Raw genomic sequence first — 22,453 nt, forward strand, 5'->3', positions numbered from 1 at the left:
GGCGGCGCCTTGGATTTGCTGGTTCGCTCGCACGTGCAGGGCGACACGCTTCTGAGTCGGCCCCCAGTAGTCCACGCGTCGACAAATTAGCGGCTGGTTGAAACGGCCCACGCCGCATCTTGGCCGTCTATTCGTGGTCCCCGGGATCGTATCGCCGTCGTTTTATATAGCGGAAGAGACGACGGTCTCCAGCCCTGCTCCCTCTTTTGCTCGCCTCTCAACATCTCTCCCTCTTTCTCTCTCTCTCTCTATCTCTGATTCTGATTTCCTCGAGGTGTAGAGAGGGCGAGAGCGGGCAGCGAGCTGGGATTTTTGGTGGGTGTTCTTTCTCCCTTGGTCTTCTAATCTTTATTTCTCGTTCCCCTCTTCCTGTGGCTCCAATTGATGCTTGTTCTGTTTGTTTTTGCTGCTGCCGGATCCACTTTTTGCTTTTGAAGTTTCTTTATGGATTTTTCCTGCGATGTTTCTTATTTCGTAACATAGTCAATGGAATTCGACTCTGACTTGGGTAATTCTGGCCCAGACACTGTGTTATTGCAAGTGCGCCTGTGCCCAGTCTCTTGATGTCTTGAATCTTGTGGTAGAGAAACGGGCTCGGTTTGCTGATGCTAAATTTTGTGGCTTTCTTACCTTGTCTCCTGTTGATGAGCTTTCCCGCATTTGCTGGACTGATTTTGGTGTTCAAATTGGGTTTTGGTTCTGCTCGCTGATGTAACTATAGCGTTAGGGTTTACGCTAACTTTGTTTTTTTTTTCCTCTTTAGATATTGCTATTGCTTAAATACCGGAATATAATTTTTGGAAATAGATTCAGCACTGCAAGGTTTATTGTTAAACTTATGATGATTATGTCAGCTGATCCGATTAGTAATGATTATGTAGAGATGTTAGCATTTCTTGGTTTGACTAATCGATGATTAGTTTCTTTGCAAAGTTGTTCATAAATTTGTACTGTGGTAGTAAAACCTTGTTATTACTTGTTGTGGAAGCTAAAGAACTAAACCATATTATTTGGAATTCATGAACAGAGTTATGACACCAATTAGAACACCAACATCAGCACTGATTGTTTGCTTTTGTGATGTTTTTATCTTGTTAGGATGGGTTTTAGAAAGAGTGCTTGCATATAATGGCAACTTGAAAGTACAAGATAACAATGTTTTTTAGATATATACAGGATTTTTTTTTTTGGAAAATACAATTATTTCTTTTAGTTTATAAATATTGGTTTGTCTTCTTAACCAACACATTGTAATCATGAGTCCAGGCAAATATCCATATTCCAGACCCAAGAGGAAGGTTTATTGAGAGGAGAGCAGCGTGACACAAGGCAACTGTAGCATCTTTCTTCTTGTCTAAAGAAGGATAACTTCTGCCTGCATTGATTTTTGTCGTATGTACAATCACAATAACTGGAGCTGCTTTTGCATTTTCTCTTTTTGTTTGTTTATTCATATAGCTATGCTATATGGTTTTGGGTTACATGATTTATTGATAGTAAGCTAATCTTGATTCATCGCAAAAATAGTCCTACAACTTTATAATCTATCAAGTGTTCTGCTTTTAGTGGTGGGTTGGTATCATCTTTACTATTTTTCCATGTAAGTTCATGGAAGAGAATAAGTCTGTTAAACGTTATATAAATGCAGAAGCTTTATTTATCTTTCTATTTCTATGTTGTGACAAACTATTCAAGTCATGTGAATCTGTGGAATTTCCCAAAATCAAAGATTCTTTTTGTTAAGTGGTCATGTAGTCAAGTAATTGTAGTCAACGATTACTAAGATTCTAATTTTGAAAGTTTACACTAAAAAGAGTATGGTTTATGCAACTTACTGATGCTTACAGTTGCATAGGAGACAAAATTACGGCAGGTTTGAACCCCAACTTGTCTGCAAGTAATAATATCTTGATCATCGATAAACAATTTCTTCATGTGCCATTATTGGCATAGTGTAATGATCTAAAGTTGTCATGAGTAATATTCAATGTAGAAGCTTACAACAATCTTACTGTATTTGTCCACTGATAATTGTTCTATTGAATTTAATTAAAAATTCAAAGATGTAATATGGTGTTTTCTTCTTTCAAATCATGTGTAAAATTTCCTGATTGCATGCCGTTATTGTTTGTTTCTTGTCAGGAAAGCTACATCTCCTTCCATTGCAAAAATGTAATTTATCAATGGTTCTAACCTGATTTAATTTTTAGTTAGTCCTATTCATATGTTGATCAGCATGTTCATGTTTATCCTACATTTTGTTTATTTTTTTCCCTAATGCCTCATGCCTATCTGCGTGTAGTTTATGTTCATCAAGTTGAGCTCTAGTACACATTGTAGCTCAAATGCCAGCATTGAGCATGAAGAGAAAGTCAAATGAGGGATGTCTAAGATTGTGCAATGTTCATGCTCGTCAAAAGTTAACCAGGAGATCAGAAAAATTTGCTTCTCAGATTAATACAGATGTAGAAACTTCTGATCAATGTTTCCAAGATGATGATGGTGAGTTATGTTATAATTGTCAAAACCTGTCTTGCCTAATTTGTCTTTTCATTTCTTTCCTTTACTGAGTTGAATTCTTTGATCCCTTTTGAATGAATTAACTGAGAGTTCCTCTTTTCCCTATTTATTACTCGTACTGAGAGGAAACACAAAACAAACAAAAATCAAGGTTAATACCTGTATATTGGTTTTCTATGGTTGGAAAATATGTTAGTATTCAATCTCTTTTGAATCAGCCATGACTTTGATATGCCATCGATTGTCCCATTGCTTTGGCCCCTGACTGTCCTCTAGCTCTAGAACCATCAACTAATATACTCTTGTTGAAAACATATGCTGCAGAATTTCTGCTAATGTTGAGTTTGCTTTAATCGATGAAGTATTGTTATTATGAACAGTGGCATTTATAGTCATGTTTTACACCACTATTCATATTTTAGTGCTTGGTGAATGTTTGATGAGCACATACCAACAAGTTGTGTATCTGTATGTTTTGTGCATCAATATTTTCATATGAGAGATATTTATTTGATGGCTAATTGTTTTAATTTGAATTTTTAATGCTACAGGACAGCAGCATCCAAAAGAAATTGCTACAAGTACAGAGGAATCAGGGTGTCGCTCAAGGACAACAGAATCAGATGGAGCATCACCTCTATTGCTGAACTGGTCCTCGTTATCATCTGATGTTTTATCCATTGAAACAATGGTATCTGTTTCTTTTTCTGAAACTATAATACGTATTCAATCCTTAGAATAATCAATTTCACTTGTTCTTCCCCTCCATTTCAAGCACTGCATTGTTCTATCTGAGTTTTTATCTAGCCATCACCTTTGATATGGGAATTGCCACTTAAATAACTTTGGCACCCACCTGTATATTCTCTATTGATTTCTCTTTGAGCTAACTTTTTTAAAAATAAAAGATAAAAATGCAATCATACACAACCATAAGTGTGTTAGATTCTTCTGTTGTGCTCTTGAGAATGGTATATGTGATAATCGAGGGAAATGGGTAGTCTAGTTGTCATGACGTTCTTAGAGTCAAGTTAGTTAAGGGCAGCCTAGTGCACAAAACTCTCGTCAATACGGGTCCGGAGAAGGGTCTATTGTATGCATCCTTATCTTGCTTTGCAAGAGGTGGACTCCGATACTCGAACGCATGACCTCTAAGTCACACGGCCGTTGCACCAAGGCTCCCCTTCAGAGTCTAAATTAGTTGAAGAGAGAAAATGTTGGAATTGTCTACGCCAATCAGAGATATACAACAATTCTTGTTGAACCAAGTTTGACAAGAAATAGATTCAAACTTCTGCCAATGATTATCTAGCTAGTTAGTTCCTGTTAATTTTCTGAAAATCTATTACTCTTTTGTTTAGAAAGAGTTACTGATTGAGAAACACAAACTAAACACTAGTTGCTATTCAATGAAAATATGTACCTCCGTTACTCTCTTTGGTTTCTCAAACATTTTTACTCGAATCAGAAGAAAATAATTAAATGAAAATTGAAGATTATTTGAAGAACAGGCAGGCTTCTCATAATTTTTTACACAAATGAAAACAAAAGAATCTGCAGTGAATAAGTTTTAATTTATAAGTGTCTATTTCTTTCCTCAGATCAAAGTTGGAAAAAAAAAAGATTTACAGGATAAAAATCTTGGTGCAATAACTCATTTTTTTTTCATTGGTTTTTATTAAGAAGAAAATTGATGAAAACAACTTTTTGTTACATCCTTGAAGAGGTTATAATTTCTATCAGCTTCTAGAATTCATTTATAGAACACATGACTTCTTAGAATTAAGCCATATAGATGCTTTTGCTGTTGTTTCCTATGCTTGTTAAGTTATTGCTACATTTGCTTGTTTCTATTGTATGCAACTTTGGACTAGCCTATGTTAATTTTGTCTTGTGACTATTTATATCCACCTGCAGGGTTCTCTAACAACACTGTTAACGTCTGAAGAGGAAACAATTTTCTCACCCAATTTTGAGGATGGTGATTCACAGTTGAAAATAACTAATCATGGCGATGGAGGTTATTAAGCCCTTCATCCTTTTTTGCTACTCCAAATGACTCCAGTTATACTTATATTTATTTTCTTTGATCTTGTGGAGTAAAAGATTTTATTATATGCAGTTAAAGATGACACTCCTGAATTGCCAAATCTGGTTGCGGATGAAGGTGATGATGGAAACAGTGGCCTGACTGATTATCAAGCTTGCAGTTTGTTGGATATCTGCATCTCAGACAGTGTTCCTTCTTTACCATTTGACAGTAGCATGGGATTTACAGATGTTTCTTTACATCATTATGAACTCACTAATTCTGACAGACTTTTTGATATGGCGGAGAAGTGTGTGATGCTGCCATTCCTTGAGAAGACAATGGAAACCAGTGACATTCACAGTAATGAATCAATTGAAGAAATCATGTTTAACTCAGATGATGCATGCTTTTACTTAGCTACTCATCAAGAATTCAACATGAATTGTCTATCTGGTGATTTAGGAGAAACAGAATGCTTCAGTCCGCAGTTAGATTTCAGATCCATGCATGATATACAGCCAATTCCATCCAGTTGTCCTTTATTCCCAGAGGACGAAACACAGGAAAGGAAGCCCATAACTCTTGTGCTCGACTTAGATGGTAGAATACCAAATTTCTTTACCTTTTCTTTATCATTATCCGCAATATTATCAAATGATGTGCCTGAGATACACTTTTGTCTACTTAACATATAAAACTAATCTTTTATTTGCAGAAACTCTGGTTCATTCTTCGCTAGATCACTGTAACGATGCAGATTTCACCTTTTCAGTTTTCTTTAACATGAAGAAGCATACTGTATATGTAAGGAGGCGACCTTTCCTACAGATGTTCCTCGAGAGAGTAGCACAAATGTTCGAAATTGTTATTTTCACAGCCAGTCAAAGCATCTATGCTGCACAATTACTTGACATACTGGATCCAGAACAGAAAATATTTTCTAGGCGCATCTATCGTGAATCTTGTATATTCGTGGATGGCTGCTATACGAAGGACCTAACTATCTTGGGAGTTGACCTAGCCAAAGTTGCCATAATAGACAATACTCCACAGGTCGAATTCCTTGTCTCTATATCATAGTGGCTCCTAGACCTTCAAACGACCTTTTGCTTCTGACGCAGCTGTTTTGTTTTAAAATTTCAGGTTTTCCACTTGCAAGTTAATAACGGCATTCCAATTAAAAGCTGGTTTGATGATCCATCCGATGATGCTTTTATTCAATTACTTCCTTTTCTTGAATCCTTAGTCGATGCCGAGGATGTTCGCCCAATTATTGCGAAAAAGTTTGGTAATAAACTGTAGCCTGCTTTTTCATGGGGATGCCATTGTCTCCTTGAACTCATCATATCAGCTTGCAGGCTCACTTCTTCCTCGACCTAATCATATTTATAGATTGCTAATTTATCCAAATAGTTTTTTTTTATTTATTTAGATTTGATCCTGTTCTCACGCTCAACTACAAACGAAATTGTATCTAATTTATTCCCCATTGAGCTGTATATTATGTTCAGACGCAATTGGTGGCTTGAGAATTTTGTGGAGGAAATAAAAGTGTTTGTTTATACCACTTGCTTGCAAACTTGTTTTATGCATCTTGAATACCAACCAATAACTAATGATATTACTAACTAGATTCTCCTTCCTCAACCCCTCTTAAAAGTGCAAGTCCAAGTTTACTAATTATCTATCTATATGGTAGATTTCTCAGACGCAATAGTTTGATTTAGGACAAATAGTTGACTTGTAATAATAAATACTACCTAATAGTGCTACCGTAACTCTTGTATGATTCTATACACTTTCTTCTTCTAATGATCCCTCCCTTTGAGTTCTTTGTTAAACCAGTTGGACCTGCCTGCTTTGATTGTAAACACTGCTTTAAACCACTACCATAGATAGTCTCTACGGTTACGACTTTAGACAGCAACCAACAAACAGGATCTTAGCTACCAGCTTAGAGTGAGACTTGCTACACAGAGAGCAAGAAGCTGACAGAATCCAAATTCTAGCTTTTCCAACATGCATGATTTACACCACCATAAAGTAGAGGTTCTACCTCCACCACTGCACCGCCCTCCACCACCTCCCCTCCCTTTCCTCATCATCACAGCCATCATTACCCATCCCACACAAGAATCAAGAATGAACTCTTCACATACAATCCATCCCTATCCTCATCTTCCTCTCCTCTCCTCTTCTCTTCTCTCCTTGACTTTCCTCTCCATTCTTTTATCCACCTCCCAAGTTTCCTCTTATTCTTCTTAACCTCGCCAAGGAACCTCCGATTCCTTCCTGCTATATATTTATTGCGAAGCTCCCTGTAATTGATCCCTTTTCCAACAGCAGCATAAGTACGGATTGCATGAGCCCTGTTAATTAAGAGGGAGATGGACGTGAGACAAGTCCAGTATCTGATCATCCTACTGGGATTCCTCTCCAGCTCTGGTTAGTTTAAGCTCTCACTGTTTTGACTTCTTTCTTCATCAATTTATCAGTTCATAAAAACACAATCCGTGGCAGCACTTGAACAACACACGTTGCTGCAGTCTGCAAAAACCTTGCCTGAAATGGACGTCGTCACCCCAATAACCACACTTCCGGTGGCCAATCCTGCCACCACCACCACCACTCCTGTCTACAATCCATTTCCGACGACGACTCCTACCACGAATCCATATACAACACCAGCGATGGTAACTCCGGCTTCTTCCTCGTTGGGGCAAAGCTGGTGTGTGGCGAGACAAACTGCGTCCCAGACCGCGTTGCAGGTTGCTCTAGACTACGCCTGCGGATACGGCGGTGCAGATTGTGCAGTCATTCAAAAAGGCGGAAGCTGTTTCGATCCTGATACTGTTCGTGACCATGCGTCCTATGCCTTCAACGATTACTACCGGAGGCATCCTACACAGACAGACTGTGATTTCGGAGGAACAGCCATCATCACCAATGTGGATCCTAGTAAGTAGCTAGATACTCCGACAAATATGCTTCATTCTCTTTGCCAACCCTTATCTTGTTCAATCTGACAGGTACTTCGACATGCCATTATCAGTCAACAAGGTAAACTTATGTAGATCTATTACTTCATATGCAATTAGAGTTACGAAAGGGAGTTGACTCTGGCACTTTGCATTTGCAGTACAAGCTCCACTGTTCTCAACACAACTTATCCTTCTGGATCAGCCTTTTATGGCTCATCTGTTCCTCCAAATACAAGTAGTTCCACCTCAATCTCAAACAGCATATCATTGCTTCATATCTCCCTGATCTGCTTCATACTGTCACTCTAACTTCTTTCACTAAGCAAGGAATTAAATAGAGTTGATGGCGGCTGTTTTGTCACACCAACTACAGAGTTTTCGTAAGCAAAGAGGGCAAGGAAATCTCATTATGCTACGAGGTGAGCATATATGAATTTGGAAAGCAAGTTCTTGCAATGCAATGCCATCACCTTGCAGAGGAAGTTGTGTCATAGGAAAATTTACTTTTGTTATGTTAAAATAAATAACACTATTGTTTTAGCATTTTTTTTCTTATTTAAGTTAGTGGTATGGTGAAGCTTCTTCAGTAACAGGAACTTGTACAGACTTTCAGATTGGTAAAGTTTGAGGAAGTAAAGATTATAATCTAACATGAGTTTGTAGACTACTAAACGAGTAGCTTGTTCAGACAGACTACTGATTAGGGAACAATCAATCTTCTTTTCTTGCCAATGGCAGATGCAGCAAAAAGAGTTGATTGAGCAAAAAGCTAGAGTTTCTTAGCGTAATGACTTCAACACAAGCACTTGGTTTCCATCGAGCACAATCAATGGAAAGTCTGGTATATATGAGTCGAGCTGACTTTTCAACCAAAGATGGTGGATCTGAATGGAATGCCTGGGTTCAAAAGGCTACTGACTCATAAAGCTGACATTTGAGAGACTCACAAAAGCTGACATTAATGTCTTTGTATGAGCACGTCAATCCTCAAAATAGGGTGAGAAGGTATATCTCAGCTAATAGAAGCATTAATGTTCCCACATTTATAATGTATATATGCGCAACTAAATGAGTCATTCTCATCATCGATCAACTCTTCACCCCTCAGTCCTAATGCCTGCAGTATGAAGTCACCCTATGGTCATTCGGACTTGGGGACTTATCACTCTACCCAGAGCCCAAATATATAGAGTAAACTCGAACGACTTTAGCATCGGTTGGGCACACGGGATCCAACTCCCCACTTTTACAACTCAACTTTCAGCATACAGTCGATCGGACTTACAGAGCATTGTTCCCCGTCTTTCAGCGTTAAGACAACTCTCAGCATATGACCTGTCGGTCAAAGAGTCGATCGGACTAAAGGGACTTTGTTCCTCACTTCTCTTGCCAGTCTCCCAGCATACAGTCGGTCGATCACCAGATCGGTCGGACTAACTCTAGGAGAAAATATTGTCAAGGAATCACAACAACATGTTAGACAAAAATAACAACTTGCCAGAGAATATTCTGCCACTAAGGCATATGCAGGAAACGAGACCTTCCTCTGAGAGTATTCGTGCAGCTTCCATTGCCTGGTATTACTTAGCATATTCTGATATCTGGCATTCTCAACCGCCTCATTAATACGAGGGTTACATGCAAAAGACGGTGCATGTGCATAAAACGGAACCTTCCTCGAAGGATGACTATACACATTCCATTACTCAACATATTCTGATACCAGACATTCTCTGACACCTCATGGTTACGAGAGTTCTGAGGGTCAGTATAAAAAGGGGGTCCTCTCCGTTGGCCAAGTATGCTTTACAATGTTAGAAGACGCACACATCTATGGTTCATCTTCTTCTCCACTTTTTGCTCGGCTATTATACTGAATTAAGCATCAGAATGCCTACACCAGGGACACCCTCCTTGATTCTTGCTCTAACACTCCCTTTTACTCTCTTTGTGGTGTGTGTAGGAAAGAGTGTCAGGTGTTGCCTTTTCTTCATTTTAGAGTCTTCTCCCAGTCAACGACAGAGCCATTTGCCCAACACGCTATCTCCACCGCTTTTAGACAGAATTAAATTTGACATCGTTTGTGGAAACTTCGCTTGAATCTAAAACGCATTGATGGATGAGACTAGATGATTCACTACAGTCACCTTGCCATAAGAAGATTTGGAGTTGCTAATAGCAGCCCAAGCACAAAACTTAGTGCAACAATAGCAACAACAAGTAGCAGCTGACAACTCCTTGTCACACAACCCAGCTGCATCGATGGCGGACCCTCGCACTGAACGAGGGACCCGAGTAGAAGGTCCAACTGGATTCCAACAAGTCCCTCCACCTACGATTGACATCATGCAAGCATCTACACAACCAATCAGTTTGCCGCTTGTGCCATCGTCCCTGATTACATATTACTGGACATTATTTTGCACGTATTTCGAGAATATATGCCTAGCAGAAAGGTCTCAAGCATCATCTTCGGGAGACACTCCCATTCGATATCCATGAAAGGGAAAGGTTCCAGTTCCTAATGGCTCTCCCGAACGGATTAGCTTGCAGTTCTCCCAAGAAATACTGGGGGACAAATTGTCGAGCCACCTCTGACCCTTGACGATAAGGGAATATGGAGGGGCAATAGACCTAGAGGACCACTTCTTTAAGTTTAAAAACATAGCCATCCTTCACCAGTACATGGATAATGCAAAGTGCCGAGTGTTTCTTACAACTTTCTCCGGTTTGACACAGAGATGGTTTAACTAGCTCCTAGTCGAGTCCATCTACTGCTTTAAGGATTCTCGCAAGGCATTCCTTCATCACTCACTAGCAACCGCCGATACCACAAAATCACGTTGAATTTATTCTCCCTTAAACAGGGGCCTAAGGAGACGTTGATGACCTATATTAAAAAGTTCAACCAGGTGGCCATGGATATTCCTTCGGCCACCCTGGAGATTCTAGTGAGCACATTCTCTCAAGAGCTTATAGATAGCAATTTCGTTTGCTCCCTGATCAAGAAGCCCCTCAGAGACTTTGATCACCTACTTAGAAGGGTGACCAAGTATATTAATATGGAGGAAGCCCAATTCGCTCAAACGAAGGAGGTAATATTGCTTGCTCTGCCTTTTGCCCTCGAACGATGAGTTCCCCCTCCTCCTCTACCGCATAAAGGACCCTGAGCAGGTCCTCCACCACATCCCCATGAGAAAAGGCCTCACACTATACATCATGTAAAGGCTGAGCGAGTATGATTCCTCGAGTCCCCACGATGGGTTCCAAGGTTCTACACTTACCATTGGTCGGAGATGCATAATACATAAGATTGCTATCACTAAAATCAAGAGAAGTGTCAGGCGGCTAACTAAGGGTTCCGTGAGTGCTCATTGTCTCCCAATCATCGGCGTTATCCACGACCGAATGGGCCACCTTGAAAGGACCACTGAGATGCCGAGCAACGTAGAAAAATGCCCCAACAGTAAGAGAACCGGGCCGAGGCCCCCGCCCCGGTTGAACAAGAGCATCCCCAAATGCGGAAAGAAGAAGGCGGCAATAATACCGCTGGGGGATATTGGTATGATTGCAGGAGGTCTAATCGATGGATACTCTAATTGAGAAAGAAAGTCACACGCTCATCGGCTAAAAATTCACACAGTCGGTTGTAGCTAGGAACATGCACAAGGGTTCGAGATTAATTTCAGGCTTAAGGATTTGGAAGGGGTGGAAATACCTCATGTCGACGCTTTAATTATTAAAGCTATTATAGCAAATTATAACATATACAATATGTTTGTTTACACAGACAGCTTGGTCAATATTATTTACATGAAGGCGTTCGAGTAGATATAGATAGAATAAATGAGCTCTAACCCATGATGACACCTTTGTACAGATTCATGGGCAATGAGGTTCAGCCGCTCGGTCAGATTAACCTGGTCGTATCCTTTGGGGAGAAGCTCCTAATGAGAATGTGGCAATCGACCTTCATGGTGGTAGATGTGCCCTCAGCATACAATATAATTTTGGGTTGGTTGGCCTTATATGAGTTCTAGGTGGTTAACGCCAAGAAAGCAGAAGTTAGGTGGTTGACCTTCACGGTCACTTAATAACTCTATGTTTCGCGGAGTCATCTTACGAATGATCACCGAATAATAACTATGTGTTCCGCAGAGCAATCTCATGAGACACGCCTTGCAATAACTCTATGTTCCGTGGAGTAACCTTATAAAGGATCACCAAGAAATAGTGCTAAGAGTGTTGGAAATGGGGATAGTGGGGAATGTGGCCCATGTTCCCCACTACACATAATGGAAAAGTCCATTATGCCCCTAGTGTATTTCCCTATATAAAGGGGGTCCGTCCAAGGCTCAGGGGTGTGAAATTGCTATTGTGCAACGACGAGAGTAAGAGGAGAAGATCCAAGGCGGCGGGATTTGGTTTGTGGAATTGCGAAGGGCTTTCCGATCTTGTGATCGCTCTTCCGATAGCGAGTTTCGCCATTGCCGATTGCGGATCTGCGGGAGATCGCTGTAAGTTTTTACCGCATTTATTTTTAATTCGTCTTTCATGCATTTAGTATAATCTACATTGGTATCAGAGCGCGTAGTTCGTTCTAAATACATGATAAATCCTAAAACCTTACCTCTTCATTGAATCAAAATTATGGCTTGGTTCTGTTCGTTTTTGCTCGGTGAAATCATGACTGAGTCATGATCAGCGATTATTATCGCTGCCCTGAACGGAGTTTGTCTCCGTCTAGTTTTGTCGTAGCCGAGTGAAATTGTGACGCCGTATGCCTCGAGGAACATCCACGGAGTTTATCTCCGATGGTGGATGGCCGGCGGAGTGCTCATGGACACCTCTGTAATTCGTGTTCGTCGCGGATAAGGTGGCGTGCACAGTGTGCATGATGTGCGCAGCGTGCATGCAGAAGATCGAGGTGGCATCTTGCAGTTTCTGCCCAGCGTTTGTCGCTGTGAGGCTGGCTACAACGGCGTGGTCGGCGTGCAATCTGCAGCATGCAGCGTGAAACGTGAAAAAAATGGAAAAAATAAAATATGAAAGTTTCTGTTTTTGACTTTTTCAAATTAAAAAATGAACTGTGATATATTCACAGAATAAGGTGGAAGGAAATAGGATTAAATTGCATTAAATAATTTAAAATTTCACATTAATTCATGTATGATTTAAATGTGTACATGCATGTTTAATTAATTTTATTTAATGCAATTAAATCTGTTTGCATGTGTTAATTAATTGAAATTGAGTTCAATTAATTTACTATTTATGATAAATGATCCAGAATAATTTTGGTCCACTTATATCTGGTTCAGATTTAAATCATTAGTTGGATTAATTGAACCAATTTGATCCAAACCCGAAATTAATTTGGGTTAAGTAATTGGACTTGGACCAAATATGATCAAATGACCAGATTTGTTCTAATGAGTCAGATTTGATCAAAACAATTAGATTTGTTCTAATTGGTTAGACTTAAACCAATGACATTGGTTTGATCAAACGGATCTGAGTTTGATCAATAAGTCTGAAATTGGTAGAAATGGACTTAGAGAAAAAGTAATAGAACATAAGCACAAAATCCCTGTCCAATTAGATTAGTTCTAATTAAGGACAATGGACCAAGTTTAGGATCTGGATCCCTAATCAACCGATCCAATGGGTCTGACCAATTAGATTAGTTCTAATTGTCGACTTGAACTCCTGAAAATCGAGAAGATTTGTTTTTCTTGATTTATTATGTTGGTACTATGCCTGTATAAATTGAAATAAGCCGGTTTTGTACTGGTTAGTCGGTTTTGTACTGACTTATTTAATTTTCAATTTTTCAGATGGCACGGACGATTACCACATTGATTCGTCGCGAAGTGCGACGAAATCAGCTCAGGGAGGAGATTCAGGAGATAGAGTACAACTCTGCTTATGGAGTCGACTGACACATTGGATGACTTGATGATCTGTTTTGGAAACTTGAGCGAGAAGAGTTTCCAGTCCTGGACAGTTATAGGATTTGGGCTTTGATGCAATCATTGCCAGAAAATCCTAGGATGATAGCAGACTATATATTTGAGGGCATCATCAAGGGCGCGTCACATATTCTGTATTATGTGAGGAGCTGCTTCATCATATGACTGAAGAGGATCCGGAAGAGTTCGAAGAGGACCCGGAAATGATCGAGGAGGAACCAGAAGAGGATCCAATTGTGGATCCAATAGAGAGCCTTGAAGCTGTCTTGCCTGGGATTACCCCAAATGAGTCCAGGCATAGAGGGATTATATTAGCCACTGCACTAGTGTCTGTCATAGTGGGAGTGGTAGTTGCCTATCTAGTTTATTAGAGTTCTGTTATTTTTATTGTCGTTTTGTATGAATAATAGTTAGTCCATTTCATTCATGTCAGTTGGTTATATGTTAACAATTTGCAGCATAATTTTATATTAATGATATGTTCATTTATTTATGTTGTTTGCTTGACATGATGCATGATTAGTTCATGATGTATTAAATGATTAGTTCATTTAATTAAAAAAACATGATATATTAAATGATTAGTTCATTTAATTAATGAATTCATGATATTATAAATGATTAGTTCATTTGTTGGGATGTATGTAATATAATTGATTAATATTAATTTGATTGGTCATACGGATGATGAGTGAAAACATAGTTGTCACTTGATTTTGTAAACCAACTCAAAGTAATATTAAGTCAATCATAAATTGCATACATATGATATACACTGAATACTAAATAATTTATTTATTTATGATAGATTATGACAACCAAAAACATAATAGCTGAACTCAACAAAGGTGAAAAACTTAATGGGGATAACTACAAGATCTGACACCTCAAGATACAATATGTACTTGAGGAACAAGAAGTTCTAGAGGCTGTAAATCAGGTTATGGAAGTACCTGTAGATGGTCCCACTGCACAACACAGACGAGATCTTGATGCCTATAAGGCATGGAAGAAAAAGGACTCCACTGCAAAGGGTATATTGATTAGTTCAATGGTAGACGACCTAGCTTTTGAATATGAATCATATCTTACGGCTCATGAAGTCTGGGTTGCCCTTAAAGAAAAATATAGTGGAGTAAGTCTGAGCAAGCTTCGACAGCTGACAATCAAGTTTGACAGCTACAAAAAGCGTCCAAATGTATCAATGGTTCAACACCTCAAGGAGATGTCGAACATGATTCGTGAGCTTAAAACTACTGGTCATGAGTTGACTGATGAACAACAGGTTCAAGCAGTTATTCGTTCACTTCCAGATTCTTGGGAGACCATGAAGCAGACCTTAACTCACAGTGAGAGTATCAAGACTTTCACTAACGTCTCACGCCATGTAGAATTGGAGGCGGAGAGAGTTGAATCCGCAAGGATTTTTGGACAAACCTATGTGGCTGTAGGTTCTGCAGGATCATATGGATCCAAGAAGAATGGTTCAAGAAAGGGAAGAGAAAGAAGAGGGAAGCTGCTAGTGTGGGACAAGGCCCAATCAAGAAGATAGTCAAGAAGACTGGAAAGAAACCTAAAAACAAGTTGACCTGTTTTAATTGTGGCAAAAAGGGCCACTTTGCTCGGGAGTGCACTGAGCTGAAAAAGGTAAATCCAAGTGTGTCTTCTTTTCAAGAGCATTTTGTTGCTAGTTCAGTGTTGTTAGCTGATTCTTATCCTTTGTGGATTATCGATTCGGGAGCAACCAACCATGTAGCTCGGGAACGAGTTACATTTGTTGAGTACCGTCGGGTACCAGCTGGCAACAAGTGGATCTATGTGAGAAATAATGCAAGAGTTGAAGTCAAAGGAGTCGGCACTTGCAAACTCAACCTACGTGGTGGTAGAGTTTTATTTCTACATGATGTCCTGTATGCTCCTGAAATTCGACGGAATATTGTTTCCGTTACGTGTCTTCTTGATTTAGGGTATTGTATTAATTTTTACAATCGGTCTGTTGAACTTAAGATTGACTCAGTGTCAATCGGATATGGTTTTTTAACAAATGGTTTTATGGTTCTTGATGTAGAACCAGATGTCAATTATGCTATTGATGGTTGTTTTTCAAATATTGCTTTAACTAGTGATGCAGATATAACTGATGAGGTTTGGCATGCTAGATTAGGACACATAGGACAAGAACGTATGAATCGATTAGCTAGAGAGGGTCTATTGGGTACTCGAGCTAAGATTCAATTGTCTATATGTGAGCATTGTCTTGCTGGAAAAGCAACTAGGAAACCATTTGGTAAGGCTATTAGATCTGAATCAACATTGCAGTTAATTCATTCGGACATTTGTGGTCCAATGAATGTGAAGGCTAAACATGGAGCTTCTTATTTCATTACATTTATTGATGATTTCTCTAGGTTCGGTCATGTGTATTTGATTTCTCACAAATCTGAAGCATTAGATTACTTCATTCGTTATATGAACGAAGTTAAGAATCAAACAGAACGTAAAGTTAAGGCTTTACGCACTGACCTTGGAGGGGAGTATTTGTCTGATATGTTCAAGACAATATGTAATGATAGAGGGATTATTAGACAATTAACAATCCTTGGAACTCCACAGCAAAATGGGGTAGCTGAAAGAAGAAATATGATTCTTCTTGAAATGGTTAGGTCTATGATGGCGCAAGCTAATTTGCCAATCTCCTATTGGGGAGATGCATTATTAACTGCAGCCTATATACTTAACAAAGTGCCTTCAAAGTCAGTTCCATCTACCCCATATGAACGTTGGACAGGCAGAAAACCAGATTTGAGTAATCTGAGACCTTGGGGGTCAGCTGCTTATGTTCATGATAGTTATCACAAGTATGGAAAACTAGGGCCTAGAGGTAAGAAATGTATCTTTATAAGATATCATGAGACCTCCAAAGGTTATGTTTTCATAGGTGAGCAACTAGATGGAACCATCTCCGAAATAGACTCGAGAGATGCGACTTTTCTCGAAACAGAGTTCCCAATCAGAGGTGATGTTGATAAAAATGTTCCTCTATTTGAGGAGGATGAGATATTATCAACAAGAGAGGTGTCAAAAGGGATACCTGAGTCTAGTCAACTAAGTGGGAGTGATATGCCGAGTCATGAGTTGACTTCTCAACAGCCAAACTTACGGAGAAGTGTTCGTAAGATCAAACCTAAGAAGATGTTTGATATTGAGAATGAGGCATTGGTTACACTTCCAATTGACGACGACGAGCCTCAATCTATTGAGGAAGCATTGGGATGTAGAGTTAGAGAAAAATGGAAAGCTGCAATGGTTGAAGAGATGGAGTCCATGATTCAAAATCATGTTTGGGACTTAGTCGATCTTCCTCCGGGCCGAAGGGCTATTGGGAATAAATGGATTCTCAAAATAAAAAGGAAAGCAGATGGATCGATTAACAGATACAAAGCTCGTTTAGTTGCAAAAGGATATACCCAAATGGAGGGTATTGACTTTGAAGAGACATTTTCTCCCGTAGTAAAATTTGTATCAATAAGAGTTATTTTGGCCTTTGTGGCACATTATGACTTAGAATTACATCAAATGGATGTAAAAACCGCTTTCCTTAATAGTGATCTTGACGAAGAAATCTATATGGTTCAACCAGAAGGTTTCATTGCTGAAGGCCAAGAGCAAAAAGTATGTAAACTTAGAAAGTCAATATATGAGCTAAAGCAAGCGTCAAGACAATGGAACATAAGATTTAACGAAGTTGTTTTATCTTATGGGTTTGAGATGATCAATGAGGATCATTGTGTTTTCCTGAAACAGGAAAAAGGAAAGTATGTCATTTTATCATTATATGTTGATGATATGCTGATAGCTGGAAATAACATAGGATATGTGAATGAAGTCAAGAAGTGGCTGTCATCACAATTTGATACAACAGATATGGGAGAAGCTGAATACATCTTAGGGGTGAAGATCATAAGAGATCATCCTAAAAGACTTTTGGGTCTGTCACAAGAGTCTTATATAAATAAGATGTTACATCATTTCAGCATGTCTAATTGCAACATAGAACATACACCTATTGTGAAAGGTACTGTGTTGAGCAAGAGTATGTGTCCTAAAACTCCAGAGGAAATAGCTGAGATGAATAAAAAACCATATGCCAGTGCTATTGGTAGTTTGATGTACACTATGTTGTGTACACGTCCCGATATCAGCTATGTTGTGGGCTTGGTCAGTCGCTTCCAGTCAAACCCAGGACCGAGACACTGGAAGGCAGTAAAAAGGATATTCAGATATCTGAAGGCGACAACAGATTATTGTCTCTGTTTTCAAGGATCAGATATGAGTCTGAAAGGTTATTCAGATGCAGATTGGGCTGGAGACCTGGATGATAGAAAATCCACATCAGGCTATGCATTCTTGCTGAATGGTGGCGCCATCTCCTAGAACAGCAAGAAACAAGCTTGTGTAGCTTTGTCGACTATGGAAGCTGAATATGTGGCATGTTCAGCAGCTGTGCAAGAAGCAGTCTGGTTGAGAAGGTTTCTGAAGCATCTGAAAATTGCTGAGGATAGTGGGAGTCCAGTAACTGTCTACTGTGACAGTCAAGCTACAATAGCTTTTTCCAAGGATCCCAAATATCATAGCAAAGGCAAGCATTTAGAAATTAAATATAATTTTGTAAGGGATATTGTGGCTAAAAGAAAAGTCATTCTTGAGTATGTCCCTACACGTGTTATGCTTGCAGATCCTTTTACTAAGCCAATGACTAAAGAGTCATTTAAAGAACATGTAAAGTCTTTGGGACTTCGTAGAATGTAACAATATTGAAATAACAATCAAACTTTGTGTTATGATTGTGTAATTTGCTATAATTTATTCAGTGTATATGTTGTATTTGTTACATTCATGTAAGATCTCGGTGGGCATGTTGGCAGGTGGAGATTGGTCCACTCACATGGACAATCATCTCTGTTTGTTAAGTATAAATAGGGGTAAGACCGTTACTTATGAAACAGCTTACGTAGCTGAAATTATGAAATTAGAGACAGATTCATAAGTTGAGGTCGCCTTGATAATTGTGTCAAGATGAGATCATTTATGTGTAAATAATGATCGAAGTAAATGAACCCACCATTTACTGAACCTGTTGAAAGCCAGATTAGAATTCATATGTTGAATTCAGGATTAGACGTTAGGTATGTCTAGATCAAAATATGTACGATGTTAAATTTGAAGACAACATGCACTCTTTTTAGTAAAGAGAATAAAATCGTAGCATGTGATTCATACCACATGTGCTATTGCGACAATAAAGGTAGTAGGAGAATGAATCCTCGTTTCTCTACTATGTGAGACCTTTGAGACTATTTAGCTGTCTACTTGAAGTTTTAATCAGTGTCTGCTACTTTAGCGTGTATCCTATGGCTATGGATGATTCGGTCTATGGAGCATAACTAGGAAAGCGACTGATTAAAATGAATTGATTCTAGCTAAAAAGGAAGATTAAATATATTTACATCTTTTGTTGTTATTCACTGGTCGACCCATTTTTGTTATGTACGGAAATGAATGTGAATATTGGATATGGAACATGCTTATGACATAATGGTCATTATAAGGGATTAGAGATGTTCATATCGATGTAAATGAAAATTATTTAATCTGGGTAAATAGCAAGACATGGATATCTTCAAGATAATGGCTGTGTGTCACTTGAAGATTGGATGGATTCTGGATAAAGGCTATGTGCCACCAGGAAAGAGGCTATGTGCCATGAAGAGTGTGTGTCTAATTTATTTGAGCAGCTAAGTAAAGTGTAACAACTTTATTAGCATTGATTGCTCAAAGAGCGGCTAAGTCAAGGTGTAACAATCTTCTTAACAACTATCGCTCAGTTTGCTTGTTGTCGCACGAACCATTTTCTCTAAGTATGGATTGGATGTTCTCATATGGTCTATGTGACTAAACTCTCTAATAGTCTATGTGACTTACCTGAATGAACTAGTCTTAGTAATTTACCTTGGACGAGTGGGAGATGTTGGAAATGGAGATAGTGGGGAACGTGGCCCATGTTCCCCACTACACATAATGGAAAAGTCCATTATGCCCCTAGTGTATTTCCCTATATAAAGGGGGTCCGTCCAAGGCTCAGGGGTGTGAAATTGCTATTGTGCAACGACGAGAGTAAGAGGAGAAGATCCAAGGCGGCGGGATTTGGTTTGTGGAATTGCGGAGGGCTTTCCGATCTTGTGATCGCTCTTCCGATAGCGAGTTTCGCCATTGCCGATTGCGGATCTGCGGGAGATCGCTGTAAGTTTTTACCGCATTTATTTTTAATTCGTCTTTCATGCATTTAGTATAATCTACAAAGAGTGCACAGGACAATAATATGAAGATTCGAATAACAATATGGTCAAGCCAGACCTTCATCATCTAGATCTTGATTGACAACAGATGATAAAAACAAATCGAATAGAGGGAGATACAAGGCATTTCCTTTGAGCTCTTCCTATCTTATGTGGCAACTGATGATTAGGAGATAAGTGCCAGAGGTTAGAGGTGGTTTTCTTGATTCCTTTTTCATAATACGTCATAATTAGCAAATGGTGGTCGAACATTAGTTGTCAGATATGGTCTCTTTAATTAGAACCCCCTTCATTTTACTTGGCAATCATGAATTGGGCACACAGTAATAAACCATCAGAACTACGTCCTCATTGACTTAGGCAGGAAGAAGTGGAAAGATACGAAGACGGATTACGTGGAGATTCCTTTTCTACAGTTATATAAATATTTCGGATGGTAACTCTTAGGTATGATGGTATTTTTCTTCTAACCAGCAGAAGCAACTCTTTTTTCTTCAAGTCATTCTTCTTCCTTTATTGCTTTCTCTCCTTATCTTTCGATCAATTACTGACTTAAACATCGAAAGGGTTGCGCCGGAGGAGCCAACCCAACTCTAACTTGTGTTCTCATTTCATATCCATTTGTTCATACAACAGAGGAAGACATGTGGAGAAGGAAGAGCCCGAGCGAATAGAAAATAGAGCTATCGGGTAGTAATTAAATTTATTTTTGATTTACTAAAATTTAAAACGAATTTTAATTCTATTTTAAAAATAGATCCTTGAAATCTGTGCTCTTATAGTGAGCTCTCGGGCGAGATTATCTCACCGTGAACAAGGTCCGACCCATGACCTCACCGCGAGGTGCAGGTGAGGTCCGACCTCGTGATCTTATTGTGAAGTCGCCACTAAGGTGCTCGTGAGTCGCAACCTCATAGCGACTTTGCTACGAAAATGTTGTTTTGCTTTCCTTTCCCTTCTCATTTACTTTTATCCATTATCTTTCCATTCCCCTTTCTGAGATATACGTGGACTTTGTTCTTTTCTTCATCCACACCTTCGAGTATATAACAAGGCCTCTCTAAATTAAAAATTCTGGATCCATTCCTGAAGCTTGCACGATTCAATAATTCTATTTGTGATTGTCATCTTAACTATGCCCCGGAGCGGGACTGGTTCTATTCTAGCTTAATCAAGATATCAAGATGTAGTAAACTGTCTTTGAAACCCCCCAAAAATTAGGGGAATCCAATCAACAAAAGACATGTAAGATAGCAAAGTACCCAAACGATCTTGCGGCTCAGATTCCCTCCGCCACGTTTGCTACGAAGATCTCTCCCCGTCAAAGCCCTAGCCAATGAGGGAAGAGATACAAATGGCACAAGATAAGTTGAAATCAGGTGGCCTTGGGCTTTAAAACGATGCCCCAATTCCAATTCCAAACGCAGCAGAAGCCTTTGCTTTGATCGAGCACCTCTCCTCCATCAATCAGCTGCTACCTTAAATGGCTTCAACCATGGCTCTCTCCTCCCCCTCCTTCGTTGGCAAGCCAGTCAAGCTCGCCCCCTCACTCTCCGACGGCCTTGGCGGCGGTGGCCGGTTCACCATGCGGAAGACCGGCGGCAGACCCAAGCCAGCAGTGTCAGGGAGCCCCTGGTACGGCGCCGACCGCGTCAAGTATCTCGGTCCCTTCTCCGGCGAACCCCCGTCCTACCTCGCCGGCGAATTCCCTGGCGACTACGGGTGGGACACTGCCGGCCTCTCCGCTGACCCCGAGACGTTCGCCAAGAACCGAGAGCTGGAGGTGATCCACTGCCGGTGGGCCATGCTTGGTGCGCTGGGCTGCGTCTTCCCGGAGCTCCTCTCTCGCAACGGCGTCAAGTTCGGCGAGGCGGTTTGGTTCAAGGCCGGGTCGCAGATCTTCTCCGAGGGCGGACTCGATTACCTGGGCAACCCCAGCCTGATCCACGCTCAAAGCATCCTGGCCATATGGGCGTCCCAAGTGGTGCTGATGGGCGCCGTGGAGGGGTACCGTGTGGCCGGCGGCCCCCTGGGAGAGGTGGTCGACCCGCTCTATCCCGGAGGGAGCTTCGACCCTCTGGGTCTCGCCGACGATCCTGAGGCCTTCGCGGAGCTGAAGGTGAAGGAGATCAAGAACGGGCGGCTGGCCATGTTTTCCATGTTCGGCTTCTTCGTGCAAGCCATCGTCACTGGAAAGGGGCCGCTGGAGAACCTCGCCGACCACCTGGCCGACCCGGTTAACAACAACGCATGGGCCTACGCCACCAACTTTGTTCCCGGTAAATGAAACCGCCCTGTTGAGATTGTAAACGCAGATGTACATTAATGTGCCAATTTGAATGGGAATTTGTGAACGAATTAATTGAAGTTTGTAATTTAATCTGTTTTTGTAATTTATGTTCGACTATCCAGGTGAGTTGTCCTATTTTATATTAAATTTTGTATAGTATAATTTAAAAATATTTACATGAGCTATCCTATATATTTTTTAAACTTATATTTATTATCAAACATAGAATAATAAAATAAATATAGACTCCCATTAGATAAGTTCTTCTTCCATAAGAACTCTTTGCATAAACTTCTACAGTT

At 39.9% G+C, this 22,453-nt stretch overlaps 3 protein-coding genes across 5 annotated transcripts; all 3 read left to right on the top strand.

Annotated features, from left to right (window-relative positions):
- The first annotated feature begins 168 nt into the window (after positions 1 to 168).
- Positions 169 to 6,119, top strand: LOC122006283. Of its 2 annotated transcripts, XM_042561732.1 has the most exons (8): positions 169 to 315; positions 1,267 to 1,392; positions 2,303 to 2,502; positions 3,072 to 3,211; positions 4,438 to 4,540; positions 4,643 to 5,152; positions 5,268 to 5,605; positions 5,696 to 6,119. In XM_042561732.1, exons 3-8 carry the CDS (start codon positions 2,346 to 2,348, stop codon positions 5,852 to 5,854), a joined length of 1,407 nt encoding a protein of 468 aa, XP_042417666.1. In that variant the 5' UTR covers positions 169 to 315; positions 1,267 to 1,392; positions 2,303 to 2,345; the 3' UTR covers positions 5,855 to 6,119. The 2 variants fall into 2 exon arrangements, with proteins under 2 accessions (XP_042417666.1, XP_042417667.1); XM_042561733.1 differs by lacking the exon at positions 1,267 to 1,392 and having other exon boundaries at positions 175 to 315.
- Positions 6,120 to 6,251: 132 nt separating this feature from the next.
- On the top strand, positions 6,252 to 8,183 carry LOC122006284 (major pollen allergen Ole e 10-like). Of its 2 annotated transcripts, none has more exons than XM_042561734.1 (4): positions 6,252 to 6,997; positions 7,073 to 7,510; positions 7,582 to 7,612; positions 7,692 to 8,183. In XM_042561734.1, the coding sequence occupies exons 1-4, from the start codon at positions 6,940 to 6,942 to the stop codon at positions 7,840 to 7,842; spliced, it is 678 nt and encodes a 225-aa protein (XP_042417668.1). In that variant the 5' UTR covers positions 6,252 to 6,939; the 3' UTR covers positions 7,843 to 8,183. The 2 variants fall into 2 exon arrangements, with proteins under 2 accessions (XP_042417668.1, XP_042417669.1); XM_042561735.1 differs by having other exon boundaries at positions 7,099 to 7,510.
- Positions 8,184 to 21,273: 13,090 nt separating this feature from the next.
- LOC122006286 (chlorophyll a-b binding protein of LHCII type 1-like) lies at positions 21,274 to 22,241 on the top strand. The gene has a single exon (XM_042561736.1). The coding sequence runs from the start codon at positions 21,345 to 21,347 to the stop codon at positions 22,146 to 22,148; it is 804 nt and encodes a 267-aa protein (XP_042417670.1). The 5' UTR covers positions 21,274 to 21,344; the 3' UTR covers positions 22,149 to 22,241.
- Positions 22,242 to 22,453: the final 212 nt, after the last annotated feature.

The sequence above is a fragment of the Zingiber officinale genome, chromosome 7B (assembly GCF_018446385.1).
Source record: "Zingiber officinale cultivar Zhangliang chromosome 7B, Zo_v1.1, whole genome shotgun sequence".
In the NCBI taxonomy this organism is placed as follows: domain Eukaryota; kingdom Viridiplantae; phylum Streptophyta; class Magnoliopsida; order Zingiberales; family Zingiberaceae; genus Zingiber; species Zingiber officinale.